We start from the raw sequence: 16,836 nt of genomic DNA, 5'->3' as shown, positions 1-16,836 counted from the left end.
TGTCCCTCCACTTAGGTTTGTCTGAGGTCCTGTCAGGACTGGACTGCAGCTGAGCATAGGGGGACAGAATCCTCCCCAGGGATTGCCGTGTCCTCCTAGTGTCTCTCGGAGAGTCGATGGCATCAGCGTGTCATCTCGGGAGATGTTGATCTTGATGACCTGGCTAAGGAGGCATCCGCCAGGCTTCCTCACTGTGAAGTGACCACCTTTCCCTTGTTAATAACCGTCTTGGAGGTGACCCTGGAGACCATGTGAATCCTGTTTCTCCTCGACTTGCGCCCGTTGGTTTAGCATCCTCCAGTAGGCCCCGGGAGCCATAAACACCACTGTGGTGTTAGCCTGCTGGTGATTTTCTATTTCCCTCATTTCCGGCATTTATTAATTGGAATTCTACTATAAGAAGGGGTGGACCCGTCTCCCATTTATTTATTTGTGTGACTGTTTCTATCAGTGAAGATGGAGGATCCAGTACTGAGGTTCTCTATTTCCCGTTCCCATTGTCCGGGCTCCGGCCACCAGGGGCTGCTTCAGGCTTGCGCTGGGACTTCCAGCCAGCCCTTCCCCCCTCTTTTCTTGAGCAGTCCTTGCTTTCTGGCATCACAAGATCTCCAAGGCTCATCTTGTATTTTTCCCTCTTCAGCCTGGAATCCACCGCTTCCCTCAGGAACGCTGGTTCCTCTCATTGGCGAAGGGAATACAAAACCAGCACAGGTGCTCACGCTGCCCCCGGGCTGTCACTGCTGCGGGCCTCCAGGGTCAGAGCTGGGAGTTGCAGCCCTGCACGATCACGGCGTTCTGATCAGTGATGAGCCACACATGGGGCTGAAACTGGTGTCGCCTCACAGTGCCCCAGCCCTTCAGCCTGTGCAAGGTCACTCTGCAATGGCTGCACAACTGTGAAGCGTGTGAGGAGTCGTCCTCATGAAGCAACGCCAGAGTGCAGGCCAGGCACCAGCGCAGGTGTGCGGGCTCACCTGTGTCCCACTCCCGCCTTCCCAGACAGAGACCCTGTGAGCTGATGCTGGCGTCTCTAACTCCAGGCCAACAGCATAAGACTCATTCCTTTTCCCTTTCTGCAATTTCCTTCTCCAACAGGGAGAAACCCAGCTTTGTCAGCTGACATGCAGCCATTTAATTCCAGGACGCACTAAGGTAGCCTCAGGTTTGCTCACCTGCGCCCTATGAGAGACGCATTTGCCGAGAAGTCAGCAGCAAAGTCGTGTGCCCCCATTTGGTTTCTTGGGCCTGACGCCTTCCAGCCGAGACAGTTCCCAGAGTCCCTCGGTTCGGCCCTGTCCTTCCGTGAGCAGCAGTGTGGTGGTGTTGTCGAACCTCCTGGCCGGTCTACCTGTTCCTGCTCACGTTGCAGCAGGGAGCTCAGCCACGTCTTGGCCGGTTGTCGCTGGTTCCTGGGTGGGTGTGTGGTCTGTGAAGAGCCATGCTTTCCTGGAGACAGTCCCAAGGAGGGCAGCGACACTCCCTCCTTCCTGCTACCCACCCTGTCCCCTCTCCCTCTGGGTCATCCATCTGTTTGCAGCTTGCTCCATAGCTTGCTACCTGTCAGAGAGCAGCGCCCCCTCCTCGCCCCGTGCAGACGGCTGGATTTCTTCTGCACTCAGGAGAGGACGTGTGCACTTTTAAAGTTCCTGTCTTACTTTGGTTTTCTTGTGCAGAGATGGGCAGTGCACGGCCACCGAGCCCGCCCGATCCTCCAGCCCTCCCCGCTCGGCGTGTGGTACTAGCAACACGCCTACGCACTGCTTTCCAACCCCCGGAGGGTAGCAGCGTGTCCTGGAACTCTCCAGGTCATCCGAGGGCTCTTCCTTCCCCGCCAGTCACATCTGCACCAGCCCCCGTGGCTGGCGGGCCCTAGATTACGCCTCCCTCTCCTCCATCTGGCACTGACGTTGCTCCGGGGCTTCGCATTGCAGATGATGCTGCAGTGAACACACCTGCACGTGCCCTTTCCTCTCACTGGTTGCTACCTGCCAGGAGAGTCCAGGGAGGGTGGGCAGATGGACAGATGGGACGGCTGGTGCTCGTGGGGTCCCGTCAATCTCTGCCGGCTCCCCACAAGCAGACCTGCCCGCAGTTCTTGGAGACACCTGTTTCTTGTTGAAAGTCAGCTGAAGGCACAAGGGGTGAGGTAGGGACACTGCTGCTCAGATGGGGACACCTCTCCAGGTCCTGCAGGCAGTGACCTGTTGAACCAAGCACTTTGGCCCTTAGGCTCATGGAAGGGCAGATGCTGACTCCTCCCTGAAGCTGCATGTGTGCCACCTCGTCAGGTCCTGTACAACCTCAGGAAGAAGCTGGGCTTGCTTCTCGGATGAGGGGCTTTTCCCCCCTCTTCATTGCACTGTTGGAGTGGGAAGAGACCTTGCCGCTCTCCCAGCGGGAGTCCGTCATGAGTCTCTGTGTCTCTGATGAGGACCAGGAGGGGGTCGATGTGTTTAAGGCAGCATAGCTCACTGGGGTCAAGCTGGAACCACGTCCCCAGCTCTTTTCCCTACTTCCTGCTGGTCCTGGGAACTGAGGTGGAATCTACTTGTTGGCCAGTGGGGTCCATGGCCTAGTGGAAGCAGCCAGCAGGCAGGGTGGCATTGCCATCAGGGGAGGACATTACCTCTGGCTTGAGTCTCATGTCCACTCTTCATTTGGGTCAAGCAGTCTTGTCCCAAAGCTGCTGATGACGTGTCCCCCTGGAAGTCTACTCTAATAGAATTCACTTTTCCCGCGACTGAAAACAATGTGCTGTGTTCAGCCAGAGAATCCTGATGATTCGCCCTGAAGCGTCAGCTTGGGGCGCTTCCTTCTCTTCACACCAGTGTTTGAACCTTCCTTACTCCACACAGTCAACTCACCCTCCTTTTTGTCAGAATTCACGGTGAGAAGGAAAGTAAGCCTGCCGAGGGTTCTCAGGTGGACCGGCACTGAAGCACGGGCAGACTGAGCTCAGGGAGACCTGTCGGGCTCTGTCCCCCTTCTGCTAACTCCTGGGCCAGCGCTCTGCGGGAGTGGGCCACACAGCGAGAGAGGGAGGATGTCAGAGGCCGTCAGAGTGTCTTTTCAACTGTACCCGGAGGCCAAGGACCCTTGCTTTCCCCACCGAGTGTGCACAAGTGCACACACACAACTGGGCCGCCTCCCCGCACAGCTGGCCCCCACCTGGTGACTCAGGAAAGAGGGTACGTTTATGTGACACAGGTTTTCCTTTCCGTCTTTACAGTGGCTCATGTGGTGCGGTAGACTGTCCCTGTCACCTTCTCATCTTCTTCCTGTGCTGTCCCTCCTCTAACCTGCGAAGTACTCTCCCCCAGCTCTCTTGAGTTCCTCCCATCCATCCCACCATCTGTCCACTTGCCCTTCCCCCCTCCTATCTGACCACCGTCCACTTAGCTCCTTCATTCTCTCAGTACCCTGAACATTGTGGCTGCTCCAGACCAGTCTCAGGCCCAGGCTTGTCCCTCCTGAAGGACTCATGGGTTAGTAGGGAAGGCTGTTTGCTGACCAGGGCAGGAGATGCTGGGCTGTGACTGAAGAAGGGATCCCAGGAGAAGCTGCCCACAGATGAGCCTCGGAGGATAACAGCAGTCCTGCAAGCCAGGCAGAGTGTGCAGGCAAGTGCCCCGAGGAGAGGGGACAGTGCCCAGGCAGAAGATGGGCAGTTTCTGGGGGAGCATCAGCTGCTGGGGTCACATCCTTGCTCAGTTTTTGAAGAGTTCTTTGTTTAAATTGCTGCTGTATTTCAATCACCAGGGATGACCTGGCTGCGTTCTCCCTTGACAACCGTGCCATTCTGAGGCACCTGAGCTGTGTGAGACCCTTGTAGAGGAGTGTATGCTTTGGAAAACTCTCGACCAGCCCCTGCCGGAGACTCTCCTGGGCACCGGGAGTCTGTGGCCTGGACAGAAGCTCCCCTCGTTTCCTGAAAGCTTGGAGGGCAGCGAGTAAGACCTCGTTCGTGGTGCAGAACTGGCAGGGCGAGAGGCCACCCTTCCAGATGCCTCGTCCTGCACAGCAAGTCAGCAACTTTTACTTACTATGGTTTGATTTTAGAAGCGAATTGAGTTTTAAAAATTTATTATGGAGTCTCTCATGCATACAAAAGAATAGAATGCGTGTGACTGAGAAAATAAATAGGAAGTGAACATCCGTGTGCCCATTGCATACACTGAATAAATGCCAGCATTGCTTCCTGTGGCTTATGAGCTCTGATCCCTGCTTCCCCCTCCAGCCCCAGCCCTGCCTCAGTCACCTGTCTATGATGCTACACGGCCCAGATGTGCAGTGACATCCTGCACACCTGCTGTCCTTTGCACCTGATCCCTTCTCCCACTACCCACTAAGCTAGTCTTCCTCCCTTGTCCACCTCAGCCCAAATCTGTCTGCAAGGGGTGGTTCCCTGCTGTCCCCCTGTAGGTCAGACCTCCCAGCCTGGGTTCCTGCAGCGTCCTGCTCACTGCTCACGTGGATGGAGAGCTGCGTTTGCATCACCCTCAAGTTCTTGTCTTTCATTTGCATATGGCATCGCCCAGCGGATGGCTCGGCTCATTGCAGTGTTCAGAGAACATCCACTGGAGGCCTGGGTCTCAGGTCCCCAGGAGCTGCTATGTTTTTGGTGGCCATTGGCGTCTCCTTTTGGGGGAAAAGTTGATGCTTCCTCAAGACTCCAGCATCACCCGCTGGATTTGTCAAGTAGCTATTCGGGTTTCAAGGCAGAAGCTTGTCCTTGTAAATGGGATCAGAGTGAACCTGCCTCATCCCACATATGAAAATGTCCTCGAGATGAGAAGCCCTTGGAATTGCAATTGAGCTGAGCAGCCGCAGAGCAGGCAATGGGAAGACTTGGCTGGAACGGCTCCTCCCTCCTTCTCTTGAACATGTGGAACCTTTCAACACTTCGGGGAGCAAAGATGGCGTTCCGAGATGGGCATTATTTTGAAAACACAACTTTGTGCCAGAATTAAATGACATTGAAACCGGCTCCCATTCAGCCTGAACAGCACTGCTGCGTGAGAGAAGGGCCACGGACCTGTTTTTGCACAGCCACGACCTGCTTCTGGCTCAATTCCAATCTCCTGCAGACAGACGGACACAGAGATCTCTCCCCGTGTGCCAGCACCCAACGCCTGTTCCCCTCCCTCGGGGGTGGGTGCTTCAGGACTGCAGGAAAACAGTCTTGCCAGTTTCCCTTCCTTACATATCGATTGCTTTGAACGTGACAAAAGTCAAATGACATCATCACCCTTGTTGCAGAAGATTCCTGATTTCCCTCAGCCGTTTGTCCCCGTACAAGTAAGGCTTTAAAAATACCACTTGCAGTCGCGAGTGGACTTGCATTTTAACATGCTGTCTTCCCTCCCCAGCAGGCCTCTCTCCTTTGGCCACACATTCTTTGTCTCCATGGATTTTTTTCTGCTGCGTGACGCATCACTGTGTTGTAGTACCATGGTTTTTTTTCCATCTCGGTTTATTGGTGACCACTGAGTTGTTCGTGAGGGACGATCTCCGACTCTCTGATTTGCAGTAAGCAGCTCTGAGACACTGATGTAAAGAAGGGGTAAAGAGGTGACCCCACAATTGAGGAGAGGGGGCACAGCGCCCGTGGACACTGGGCTGGCGAGTGCATGGCACCCTCCAAGCCTGTGAGGCTGACCAGAGGCGGTTCCAGGAGCCCCACAGGGCGCTGTGGCCTGGTAGACCTGAGTCCTAACTGGACTTCCTGGCATCCTGGGAGAAAGGATGGACAAGGGTGGACTGGAGAAGGCAAACCGTATCAGAAGAGTGCCAGTTAATGTTTTAGTATTAAACTGGAAACCTAATATACAATAGGAACGTGAGTCATTTAGACAACACGGAGGGTGCGGACAGCCCACGTGTGGGCTGCCTGCTGTGGGGAGGACAGTGGCCGTGTAGGGACAAAACTGCCTGGGCAGATGATCTCTCGGGTTGGGACAGGGGCAGAGTCAGCCCTTGGAAATGGAATGCAAATGCGAAGCCCTGCTTTGGGGTGCAGAACACCCACCGCGCACTACAGGCAGGGGGCGCTGCGGCTTTGCTGTATCATGAGTCCAAGGCACCATGCGGTGGGCCCCACAGCGGATATGGTTCCTGGCAGCATTCACAGATGTGCATCCAGAAGAAGGGAAGAGAGGATCCTGCCCCATTTGAGCTGGAAAACCTTTCCTCATGCATGCCATGTACTGGGATGGGCCTTCCCAGGAGAGGGGTCCTGAGCAGGAGGACTCTCTGGACAAGCAGGGAGCAGGGAGTGCTTAGCTGGAGAAGGAAGGGCTCCTGGGGCAGTGAGAAGGACCTTCCAACATCTTCATCGTCACCATCATCTCCTCCACCATCACTTAATCCCAGCCGCTGCCATTCACGGAGCTAGGCCACGTGTCCCGTTATCTTTAATACTACAAGCTAAGTATTGCCCCCACTTTATAGATGAGGAAACTGAGGTTCCGAGTGGGATCCTGCTCAAATGGCACAGCTGGTAAACCATGGAGACAAGATTGGGTCCCAGATGTTATCTTATGCCAGATCGGTTATCTCCCCAAGATAAATTCTTTGAAACCTTGCCTTTTGGAAGATAATGAGAACTTGTTTCTATTTTTAGTTCCTAGGTTTAGGAATATTTCCAGTGGGCGCAAGCTGTGGGGAGGATATATTGTTTTAAAGGAAAGGACCTTCCTGACGGAGCTGTCAGCGGGTGGAATGAGCTGTTCCGAGAGGTGGTAAATTCCAGAATGATGGAAAGTATTGAGAAGGCTCCATTAGCACTGAATGAGGTTCTAGTAGGGAGACTTCAAATATCAAACAAGGAATCAAACAAAGGTGGATACCCTTCCGCAGGAGTAAACGTTCTTTGGTTTCATGTGGCAGATGTCGCATTTTGACTGCCTTAGGCAGAAACCTTATTTTTATAGCAGGAATATACATGGGGCAGTTGTGGGCAGAAGGCTGCGGTGAACAAGGGATCCTCCCCGGCACCCTGGCTGGGATGAATCAGCATTTACAGATCCCCACCGCGTGTCCCCATCACCAGGACTGAGCTCCAGAGCGTGCTTGGTGAGCAGCAGGATCCAGGGCGTGCCCCTGGCACTGCCTGGCAGCATTGTTGGCAAGGGTCACTTTCCAAAGGGAAATCGGGACACTGGTAACAAAGGAGAGCGTGGACGCTGGGCTGGCGAGCGGTGCAGCACCCTCCACGCCTGTGAGCCTGACCCGAGGCGGTTCCAGGAGCCCCACAGGGCGCTGCGGCTGGGCATGCGCTCCACCCCAGTGTGTATCACTATGTGCTCACCTGATTTCCCAAGATGCACCCTGTAAAGAGGCCCAACACTAAAAACTTCCCAGTGAGCTTATCTGGAGACCGGCTTGCAGAGATTTGTGCTTGAAAGTGGGCGTTCCTTCACCTCCTTCGGGTGCAAAAGGGGTGCTGTCTCTGCTGGAGGGTGGCGCTCCTCTGGTTACAATGCAGGATTTTTTTTTTTGCGGGGGCTGGGGGTAACCAGGGCTTGAACTCAGGGGCGCTCAACCACAGAGCCACATCCCCAGCCCTATTTTATATTTTTTTGGAGACACTGCATTGCTTAGCGCCTCGCTGTTGCTGAAGCTGGCTTTGAACTCACCATCCTCCTGCCTCAGCCTCCTGAGCTGCTGGGATCACAGGCCCATGCCACAGCGCTTTTTTTGACTGTTAGCAAAACACTAAATAGGCCAGTTCCTAGAACCTGTTGTTTGTAAAGTTGTTCTACTAATTAGTTTTTGTTTTTGTTGCCAGTATCATTCTATTATTAATTAACCAATCATTTAATTGTCATAATTATTGATTTATTAATTACCATATAGAAAAAAGGAGCATTTTTCAAAAATACAAGAGAAATAACTAGTGCCCACACGCCCCCTGCCGGCTTAGGAAACATTCCTGGCGCCTTGCGGGTTCCCGGAGCATCTCCGCTCCGCCCACCGCCCCATCCCCGCTCCGCCCACCGCCCCGCCCCACGCCCCCTGCTGCGCACTCTGCGAGAGCACCGCCCGGGCTTCGGGTTTATCCTTATCTTGTTTTCTTGGCGGCTTCATCAGATTTGTACCTGAAAACACCTTTTGGCTTCTCCATGGGGACAGAAGCCCCTTCCGCTGGTCTGCAGCATGCTTTCCCTTTCCGCATTGTGTCTGCGGTCCCCCTGGCCGGGCGTGGTCCAGGGCTCCACTCCTTCGCCCCGCTGTGTATCGTCCCAACGTGAGAATCTACGTGGGTAGACCCAGAACCCTGAAGGCACGTGTGCGGCTGTCCAGCATTTTACTCACACCTCACTGCTGTCCGTGAGCACTCCTCCACGCCGGCACACTCATGCAGGTGTGCCCAGGGTTTGTGCTAGATTCCACGGCTGGGTCACCGGGTACTGAGTGTGCTCAGCTCTACGACATCCTGTCATCCAGTTTTCCCGGGTGACAGCCCTATCTGAGGGTCCTGTGACTCTACGTCCTTTGTCAGTGTTCTGCAGTTTTGTTGGACTTTTAGTTCTTGCCCATCTGGTGGTTTCGTGGTTGCTCATTGTCTTTTAGTTTCCATTTCTCTGATGGCTGAGGTTTAGCTTCTTTATGGCTACTTAGTCATTACAAAAGTGCTGGGATGTGGTTTTGCTTAGTTTTATATTAGATATATGTCATTTTCTTATAGCTATGTTACTAACATGATATATAGAAGATGTTTAGCATATCACATATCTCTGTCATGTACTTATCTCTAGAACATGTATATATGTATGTATATGCACACATCTCAATTTGTGACTTAATGCTTCACTTTTTATGACATTGTTTGATAAACAGATATTAAACTTAGTGTTATTGAATTGACTAATAGTCTCCCATATAGTTTGAACATTGTTGTCTTTCCTTCTCTACCCCCAAGGTATTCATTTCTATCATCTTTAAAAGTTTTTAAGTTTTCTCCTGCAGTTGTCTGAAATCCATCTGGAATTGATGAGATATTGATTTGACTTTATTAACTTTTGATATTGATACTCAATTACTCCAGTACTGTTAATCAAAAGACCCTTATTACCCCATTGATCAACAATGACCATGTAAGCATGTGTGCATAGTTCCACTTTACTCAGCCTATTTGTCTAAGACTTGTCTAATAATTCTTGCTGTCTTACAAAACAAACCCCCCTACCTTATTCTTTAGTAAATATGTTGACTGTTACATTCTGATAATACATTTAGAAGCTACTTGTCAAATATCACCAAAATTCTTGCAGGAATTTTTACTGGAACTACAATGAACCTATAAATCACTTAAGGAAAAAAACTAAAGTTTTTAGGGTATTGAATCTTGCATTCCATGAAAATGGTATATCTTCCCTTTAATGTAGGTCTACTTTTATATCTTTCAGTAAAATCTTATAATATTCCTTATAAATATTTTACACATACTTGTTAGATTTATTTCTAGGCACTTTATAGCTTAGATACCTTTTCAAATGCTGTTTTAGAAATTAACATCTTTATTGAGATGTAATTCACAGACCAAAAAATTCATCCATTTAAAGTAGCATACTGACAGAGTTGTGTAATCATCACCAAAAATATCTAAGTTTAAAACACTTTTGTCACTCAAAAACAAACTGAAAAGCTTTTGCAGACATTCACCACTTACCCCTCTCATCTCTCACCCAACCCCTGGCAAGAAGGGATGATTGGATGAGAGTGGGCCTAAAGAAATTTCTACTCTGTAGCAAGCTCTTCGACAGATGTTGCTTGGCCTTTGGTTTTTGTTTAGAGCCGTTCTTGTCTCCCCCATCTCTGTTGCTGCCCTGGTCTCCTGGCTGCTCTCCCTGCCTGTCTCCTCCATCCCCGTCCATCCTCTCTGCCTTGCCCACATGACTGTCGATGTCCACTTCCTGCAGCCACTACCCACCTGAAAGCCAGCTGACAACCCAAGTGACCTGGAAGCCAGCTTCTGGGCTGCAGCTCTCCTATGAGTTGGAAAAGGCCTCTTCTGGGCCTCTGGTCTGCTGCAGAGGACTCGGAATGTAAACACAGCTGACCTGATTATCCCGCGCCTTCCTCCTGAGTCAGAGTTATCTCAGGCTAATTCAGGGAAGAAGCTAAATTGAGCCTTGAAACCTAGCAGCTTCTGTGACAGGCACTTTGTTGTGCTTGAGTGACTGCAATCATGGGTCTTTGGTTATAAGGGCAGCACTAATTGCATATCTTAAGACTGACCTTGGCCATCTACTCCCTACCCTGCAGAGACAGGGAGAAGCCAGAGACCTCGCAGTGCCTACTGCCCATTCAGCACAGCCTCCCAGGCACCTGCTCCACGCTGGCACCTTGCAAGGAGGTGGGGACTCCAACGCTCCCCTCCTCAGGACTCAGTCTTTCTAAGAAGGCAGGTGAGAGGTCAGAGACGCAGATAAAGAGGTGACTGGTGTTTGGAGAGACCTTTGGGGCAGAAACAGGGAGTGGATATCTAGAGTACTTACACCTTCTCAGGATTTTGTGCAAAGTCTGGAAAATAGAGTCACCAAATTAAGGGTGGGGTGGTGATCAGACCTGCACTTACCCACAGCAGGTGCCATTAAATTGCAAAACTATTTAGTAGGTTGGGGATGAAGCTCAGTGGTAGAGCACTTGCCGGCATGTACAAGGCCCTGGGTTTATCCCCAACACCACAATAAAATAAAATTGCTTAGTAGTATCTGCTACAGTCAAACACATGTGCTTTTTGCCCCAGCCCTTCCTCTGGGTGTATGAAACCCATGGGAAATTGCACACGTTTAAATTTTACATCAAAAGAAGGAACTCTGGACTCTAGACTCTAGTTGAAGTGAACATGCTGCAGTATTTAAAGGGAAGGGTAATACTATCTGCAGTTTACTTTGAAATGCACCAAAAAAAAAAAAGGTGAATGGATCCAGGAGGGGCGCGTGCGTGACTAAGAGAGTACAGCCCTTAACATGCAAGCGGCGGGTGTGGTGGAGCTCGGGGGCTGCGTGGGAGGATGCTATGTCAAAAATCTTTGCATAACCTATTGGGCAAACGTACACACTGTTCACCAGAAGACACGTACGAGAATGTGCACAGCGGCATGACTCAAAAGTCCCAAACTTGAAGCATCCCAGATGCCCATCAGCAGTAAAATAGATGGGTGAATGGTGGGCGTGTCCAAACAATGACCCTGTTCGTGTTCATCAGAGAAAACGAGTGCATGCGGCTCCACACGGAAACTTCGGTGAGTCTCACAAAATAGCGTTGGGGGAGAGAAAGGAGGTTCCTAAGAGAACATACCATGCAATTCCATTTATGCAAAATTTAAAGCCAGGCAAAACGGTACTCTGGTGTTAGAAGCCAGGCAATGGCTTCAGGAGGAGAAGAGGGAGGACAGGCCTGGTGGGGACACCAGGGGAGGCCCCTCGGGTGCTGAGCGGGTCTGCTTCTCCATCCTGGTGCTAAGCAGATGGACCAAGCTGCCTGCACACCTCAAGTTTGTGCCCTTCTCTGAGTTCATGATGCATGGTGAAAATGATCCAAGGTGACAATGGAGAGAAAGAGAGCCAAGCAGAGGCTTACCTTAGCTGAGCTTCGAGAACAGGCAGCCCCTCAAGCCTGTCTAGCAAACTGAAGTTGGGAGGGGCGTGAAACTTGCCTTGGGGACGCTCACTCACTCACCTCTGTGCACATCCGTCTGCTCGGCTCCCCGGGCTTCAGGGGCGTGCGTGTGTCCATACAGGTGTCTGTCCACGTGTGCAGTGTTCCAGGTCCAGAGCTGTGTGCAAGGCCTGGCCAGCTCCCTCGGAGGTGCTTCCTTGCCCAGCCACGCGCCAGCCTTCCTGGACATTCCCTGAGATATCACTTGACCCCGGTACTAGTCAGGGTTCTTCAGAGACACAGAACCCGCAGGTGGTGTACGTGTGTGTTTGAGTGTGTGTGCAGGCAGACGTGTGTGTGCATGCTTGTACAGAGACATTTGTTATAAGCAACTGACCCGTGACTGGGGAGAGCAGCAAGCCCTCGGATCTGCAGGCTGAGTCAGCTGCAGGAATCCCAGAAGAGCCAGTGGCGAGTTCCTTCACGGTCCTTCCAGTTCAAAAGAAGAACTGACTGAAGTTCAAAAGTCCAAGTCCAAAGACAGGGAAAAGCCAATGTCCCCACTTAAAAGCAGCCAGGCAGGGGGGATTCTTTCCCCTCAGCATGTCCGCCTTTTGTTTTCTTCAGGCCCTCAACTGATTGGATGAGGCCCACCCACACTGGGGGGTACCGTCTGCTTTTCCCAGCCCACCCATTCAAATGTCAATTGCATCCAGAAATGTCCCACACACACACAGAGGACAATGTTTGATCACCTATCTGGGCACCCTGTGGTCCAGTCTAGTTGTCACATAAAATTAACCATCATAACCTTGAAGGGTGAAAGACCCCCTGACTATGGGCTCAGAGGAAATGCAGCCAGGGGCCCTGACCTGTCCCACCCCATCCCTTCGAGTACTTTTTAATGTGCTTTGGATTAGTAATTGGTAGAAAAAGAGGCTCCGGCTGCCCACCACACAGCCTGGACGGCCACATTAACTACCTTGAAAAATAAAAGCTAATATGAGTGATTGTGAAATATATCAGACACACAAAAGAAAAGCCAAAGCCTGCTTGCAGTTTAAAATAAAAAGGAGCACCCAAGCGCCCACACCCAGCTTAGCAGATGGAAGGCGACCGGTGTCTTTGAAGGCCACTGGTGTCCCCAGAGCACCCCTGAGCTTCTGCCTGGAGGAAGCCACTCACTCCCGGACTGTGTGTTTACCCTCCTTTGATTTGCATAAAGCTCAAAGTCCACTGCAGTGTGCCCTGGCTCTGCCCTGGGCCTTCCTGACTTGACTCGGGCTCTGCTGGGGGTGCTTTTGCCCTGGGGTCTGGGCTTCCTCCTGCTGTCCTGGGTGGCCGTAGCTTATCCATCTCGCCGTTGTGAAACAGTCCCTCGCAGTAAAGCCAAGTAGCTTCTGCTCAGCTCTGAGTGCCCACCGGGCAGCTCCTGGTCCTCTGCTGTGGCAGGTGACCTGGGAGGAGCCTTCCCGTTACGACTCCAGGTGTGCAGCAGCAAGGCCATCTCTTGGGTGTAGCACATGCATCTCTTCACTTCTCGGGAGAGCCAGCACACTTTCCAGAATGACGGTACCTGATCCCACCAGTGGCCGAGAGAGTCTCTCCTGGAGCTGCCTCTTCTGTGCTGCGCTTGTCAGAGGACAGCCTCTCTTGGCTCAGTGGATGGCATCCCCTGGGTCCGGCCTGCCCCTGCCCATATCGTGCCACATTTCAGAATGGGTGACGGGGACACCTCTGCACCCTTCCTGAGCACACAAGACAGCACATTCCATGGCTGGGACACGGCAGGCGAGAGTGTGTGACCTTCTCGCCGTAGTGGGGAACTCCGGAGTTTCAGTTTGACTGCTGGGTAGCTTTTCAGTTTCCATGTCGAGGGAAGGGGACGAGACAGGCTCCACAGAGTCACCCCAGGTCCGTAAGCCATGTTCTGCCGTCTCTCAGTGGCCAAGAGCACAGTCTCCAAGCTGGGCTCAATGGATGCGCCCTGGGTCACCCCGCCCCGCCCCGGTCTCGCGGGCAGCCTGAGCTCGCCTGCCCTGCATCCCGCCCGGCCGTATGGAGGGTGCTGGGAATGATAACCTGTGTGCTGCCTTTCTCCACATACAGGTTAGCCTGGCGCGGAAGATAAAGACATTTGCAACCACGATGGTAATCACCAGTGGAAATGACGAAGACAGAGGAGGCCAAGAGAAAGAGAGTAAAGAGGAGAGCGTCCTGGCCATGCTGGGCATCATCGGGACCATCCTGAACCTCATCGTCATCATCTTCGTCTACATATACACCACCCTGTGAGTGGCCCAGAGTGCCCTCGGCACCTTGGGATGGCCGCGAGACGGGAGCCCTGTGTGTTCACAGGTCAGTGACCAGGGGCCGTGAGGACAGGAAGCTCACCCAACACTCACCGCTCCATCAAATGCACCCTCGGACTTTACAAAAAGTCACAAAATAAACCGATCCTGCTGCAAGAAGCAGACACTAAAGCACAATGAACCCAACAAAACTCATTCACGCCACAAGGAACTCAGCGTCTTTGGCAGGGGGCCCAGAGGGAGGCTTGGAAGACCAGCCTGCAGCACCAGCGGCGAGTGGATGGGTGCAGAAATTCATCATCCCAGATCGCTGACGACACCGTGTTGGGAAAGATGAGCGGGGCCGGCGCAGCTCAGCCGCGCATCTCCCTGGACAAGCATTTCGTTGGATCTCGATGAGCGGTCAGGTGCAGTAGACCACAGGGGCAGGCCTCAGACGGCATCCCACTCATCAGGAGGTCTAACTATTTGATACCGCGGAGATGACTTATTTTTCTTTTTTTCATTGGCTTGATGTGTGTATCTGTTCATATCAAGGTTTATAAATATATATTTTTAATAAATGTGCTCTATTTTTTAGCATGAACCAAATATTTGGAGAGGCACTTCCAGATCCATAGTGCTTCCTTGCTTTTAACTGCTTTGTCCCCCAACTGCAAACGTTCTTTTCGGTCTCCGTTCTGGTCCTCTTGTCTCATGTTGTCTTTCACCTTTGTACTCACGAGCCCCCGCCCCACCCCGCCCCTCTCTCTGGTCAGGAGGACATTTTCCATACTACCAGCCATGGTCTTTGTTGGCGCATGTCGTAAGAGTGTCCTTTGAACGACTTTTCGTTGTACTGGAGATATAATACGATCGTGGGCATGCAGGCCATAGATGCACCCTATCCGTACCGAGAATTATGCATGAACCTTGGCCGAGTGATCAATCAGCTGTAAAGAGATTTTAAAGGACTACCCTTGAGCAAGAAGAGTGTGGCTATAATTGCAGATCAACTACGGGACAGAATCTTCCGGCGCCTCACTGGCAGCATTATTATTCCATCCTCGTAACCATTTGTTTACCAGGTTTTGATTTCTGGGACTGAGACATGGGAAGAGCGGGGGTGGGGCTCAACATTCGGCCCGCGAGTCTTGCCCTAGCAAGACTCCGGGGTCCTCTTCGAAGCTGGAGAGTGTGAATGACACCCACCGTAACCCACTGCGAGGACACCCTGTGACAGCGACCTTTCAAGGGCAGTGGGAAGGGGTTCAGTGATTGCCCTAAGGGGTTGCTGTGTGAAGTTCTTGATTTATGCCTACCGAAGCCACTTCCTCCCTGGCAGGGGCGGGTGCAGTAACACAGAACCCTCTCCTGGTTCCCTGCAGTGAGCCGTTGCCTGCCTGCAGTGGTGTGGCCTTAAAGTGAGGGTCAGAATGCTTTCTGCTGGTGGGCAGGGGAAGCAGCAGTCTGCTTGGTTGGGTTCAAATGATGCCAAGGAGGTCTCTGCCTCCCATCTGTCCCTCCTTCCTGAAATTACACCCTTAGAGAGTCATTTCTTGGGCTCTGCTAAGGGAAAGCAAATGTCCCTGAGTCCCTGGCCCTGACGCTAATTGACCATATATCTTGTCTTCTCCAGAAGGAAGGAAGCTAAGGTGTACATAGGCCATACTGTCTGCCAGGCCTTTTGTACACGAGTCGCAGAACCCTCGGAGTAGCCCTGTGAAAGAGGTAGGCTTTCCCCCGTGTCGTAGAGGAGAGAGAGAGATCCGGAGAAGTCCCCAGACTACACGGCCAGGGAGGAGTCAGGACTCCCACCCCCTCTGTCTGGTTCCTCAGCTCAAGAGGGCCGGGACGGCTGGAGGAGAGGACATGGAGGGGAGGAGGGCCCAGGAGGGTCAGGCTCGGAAGCCCATCCTTTCGCTGAGGTCCAGCTCTGCACACCTCCCTTCCCCTCCCGGTAAAAGTAAACAGCCCCTGGGAACTCCTCAGGCACTGGCGGGATCCACAAATTAGGACACGAGGCTGGTTAGAAAAACCAGAACTGTCGGGGAGAGGGCCTCTCTGACCGGTGTGTGATTCCGGAAAGACCATGTGATTCCCAACAGTGGACAGATAGACAATAAAGGTGCAATGGAAAAAACTACCCGTGTTCTTTTTCTTTGCTTCCAGTGTCCTTTACCTAGTTCTATTTTTTATTTTAGTTAAAAAAAAAAAACCTCGAATGTGATTCTGTTAGCACAATGGTTTGGTTTGGACGTAGAAACCCCAGTGATTTTCTTCAAGTATGCTAATTTGGAATTTATTGAGGGGAACTACTGCCTTTGCGATCCTCAGAATAGCTCCCTGATGGTTCTTCCGGGTGGTCCTGATCCACAGCCTGGAAAGACGGCCCGGTCAGTGCGGTGCCCAGCCCAGCATGGGCAGCCTTACCCCTGACGCATGGGTCTTATCTCAGGTCTCGTTTGCAGGGAGCAGGAACGCAGGACTCACGGCCTCCTCAGATCTGAAGCCCTTGTGAGGAGAGTTGGAGAGAGAGGCTGCCCGGGGTGGGCTGGCCACCAGCCACAGCCTCTCCCTGAGCCCCGCCTGGCCTTGACCAACTAGGGCAACACGTAGCAACCTGGGCTCCATTCCCACACCTAGCATGCTGCTGTGGGGCACAAGACAATCCCACCAGACCTGTGCACTTTTTCTCCTGTTGCGAGGTAAAGTAAAAGGCTCTGGGCGGTGAGTGGACGTTCCTGCAGACACACAGCTGGCACAGAAGAGGAAGAGCTCCCGACAGGTGCAAACGCTAGTACCCGCGGCCACAGCTGCGGCTTTGACCTGGGGGGCGGGCTGGCTAGCTGGGTCTCACAACACTGAGGTTCCCCTCAAACCTGCCACTTCTTCACCACAGTTCAGGTCACCAGGGAGTGTGGCTGCACTGATGCCT

At 52.4% G+C, this 16,836-nt stretch overlaps 1 protein-coding gene across 1 annotated transcript in view; it reads left to right on the top strand.

Annotated features, from left to right (window-relative positions):
• TUNAR (transmembrane neural differentiation associated intracellular calcium regulator) overlaps positions 1–16,029 on the top strand; it is a 44,309-nt gene extending 28,280 nt beyond the window's left edge. Inside the window, exon 3 of the mRNA XM_079127697.1 lies at positions 13,717–16,029. Within this exon, the coding sequence (XP_078983823.1) occupies positions 13,717–13,902 (186 nt within the window). The 3' untranslated portion in view covers positions 13,903–16,029. The remainder of the gene's footprint in view (positions 1–13,716) is intronic.
• Positions 16,030–16,836: the final 807 nt, after the last annotated feature.

Source organism: Sciurus vulgaris (assembly GCF_902686455.1).
Source record: "Sciurus vulgaris genome assembly, chromosome: 2".
NCBI classification, from domain to species: domain Eukaryota; kingdom Metazoa; phylum Chordata; class Mammalia; order Rodentia; family Sciuridae; genus Sciurus; species Sciurus vulgaris.
This window is presented reverse-complemented; position numbering and strand designations above follow the sequence as displayed.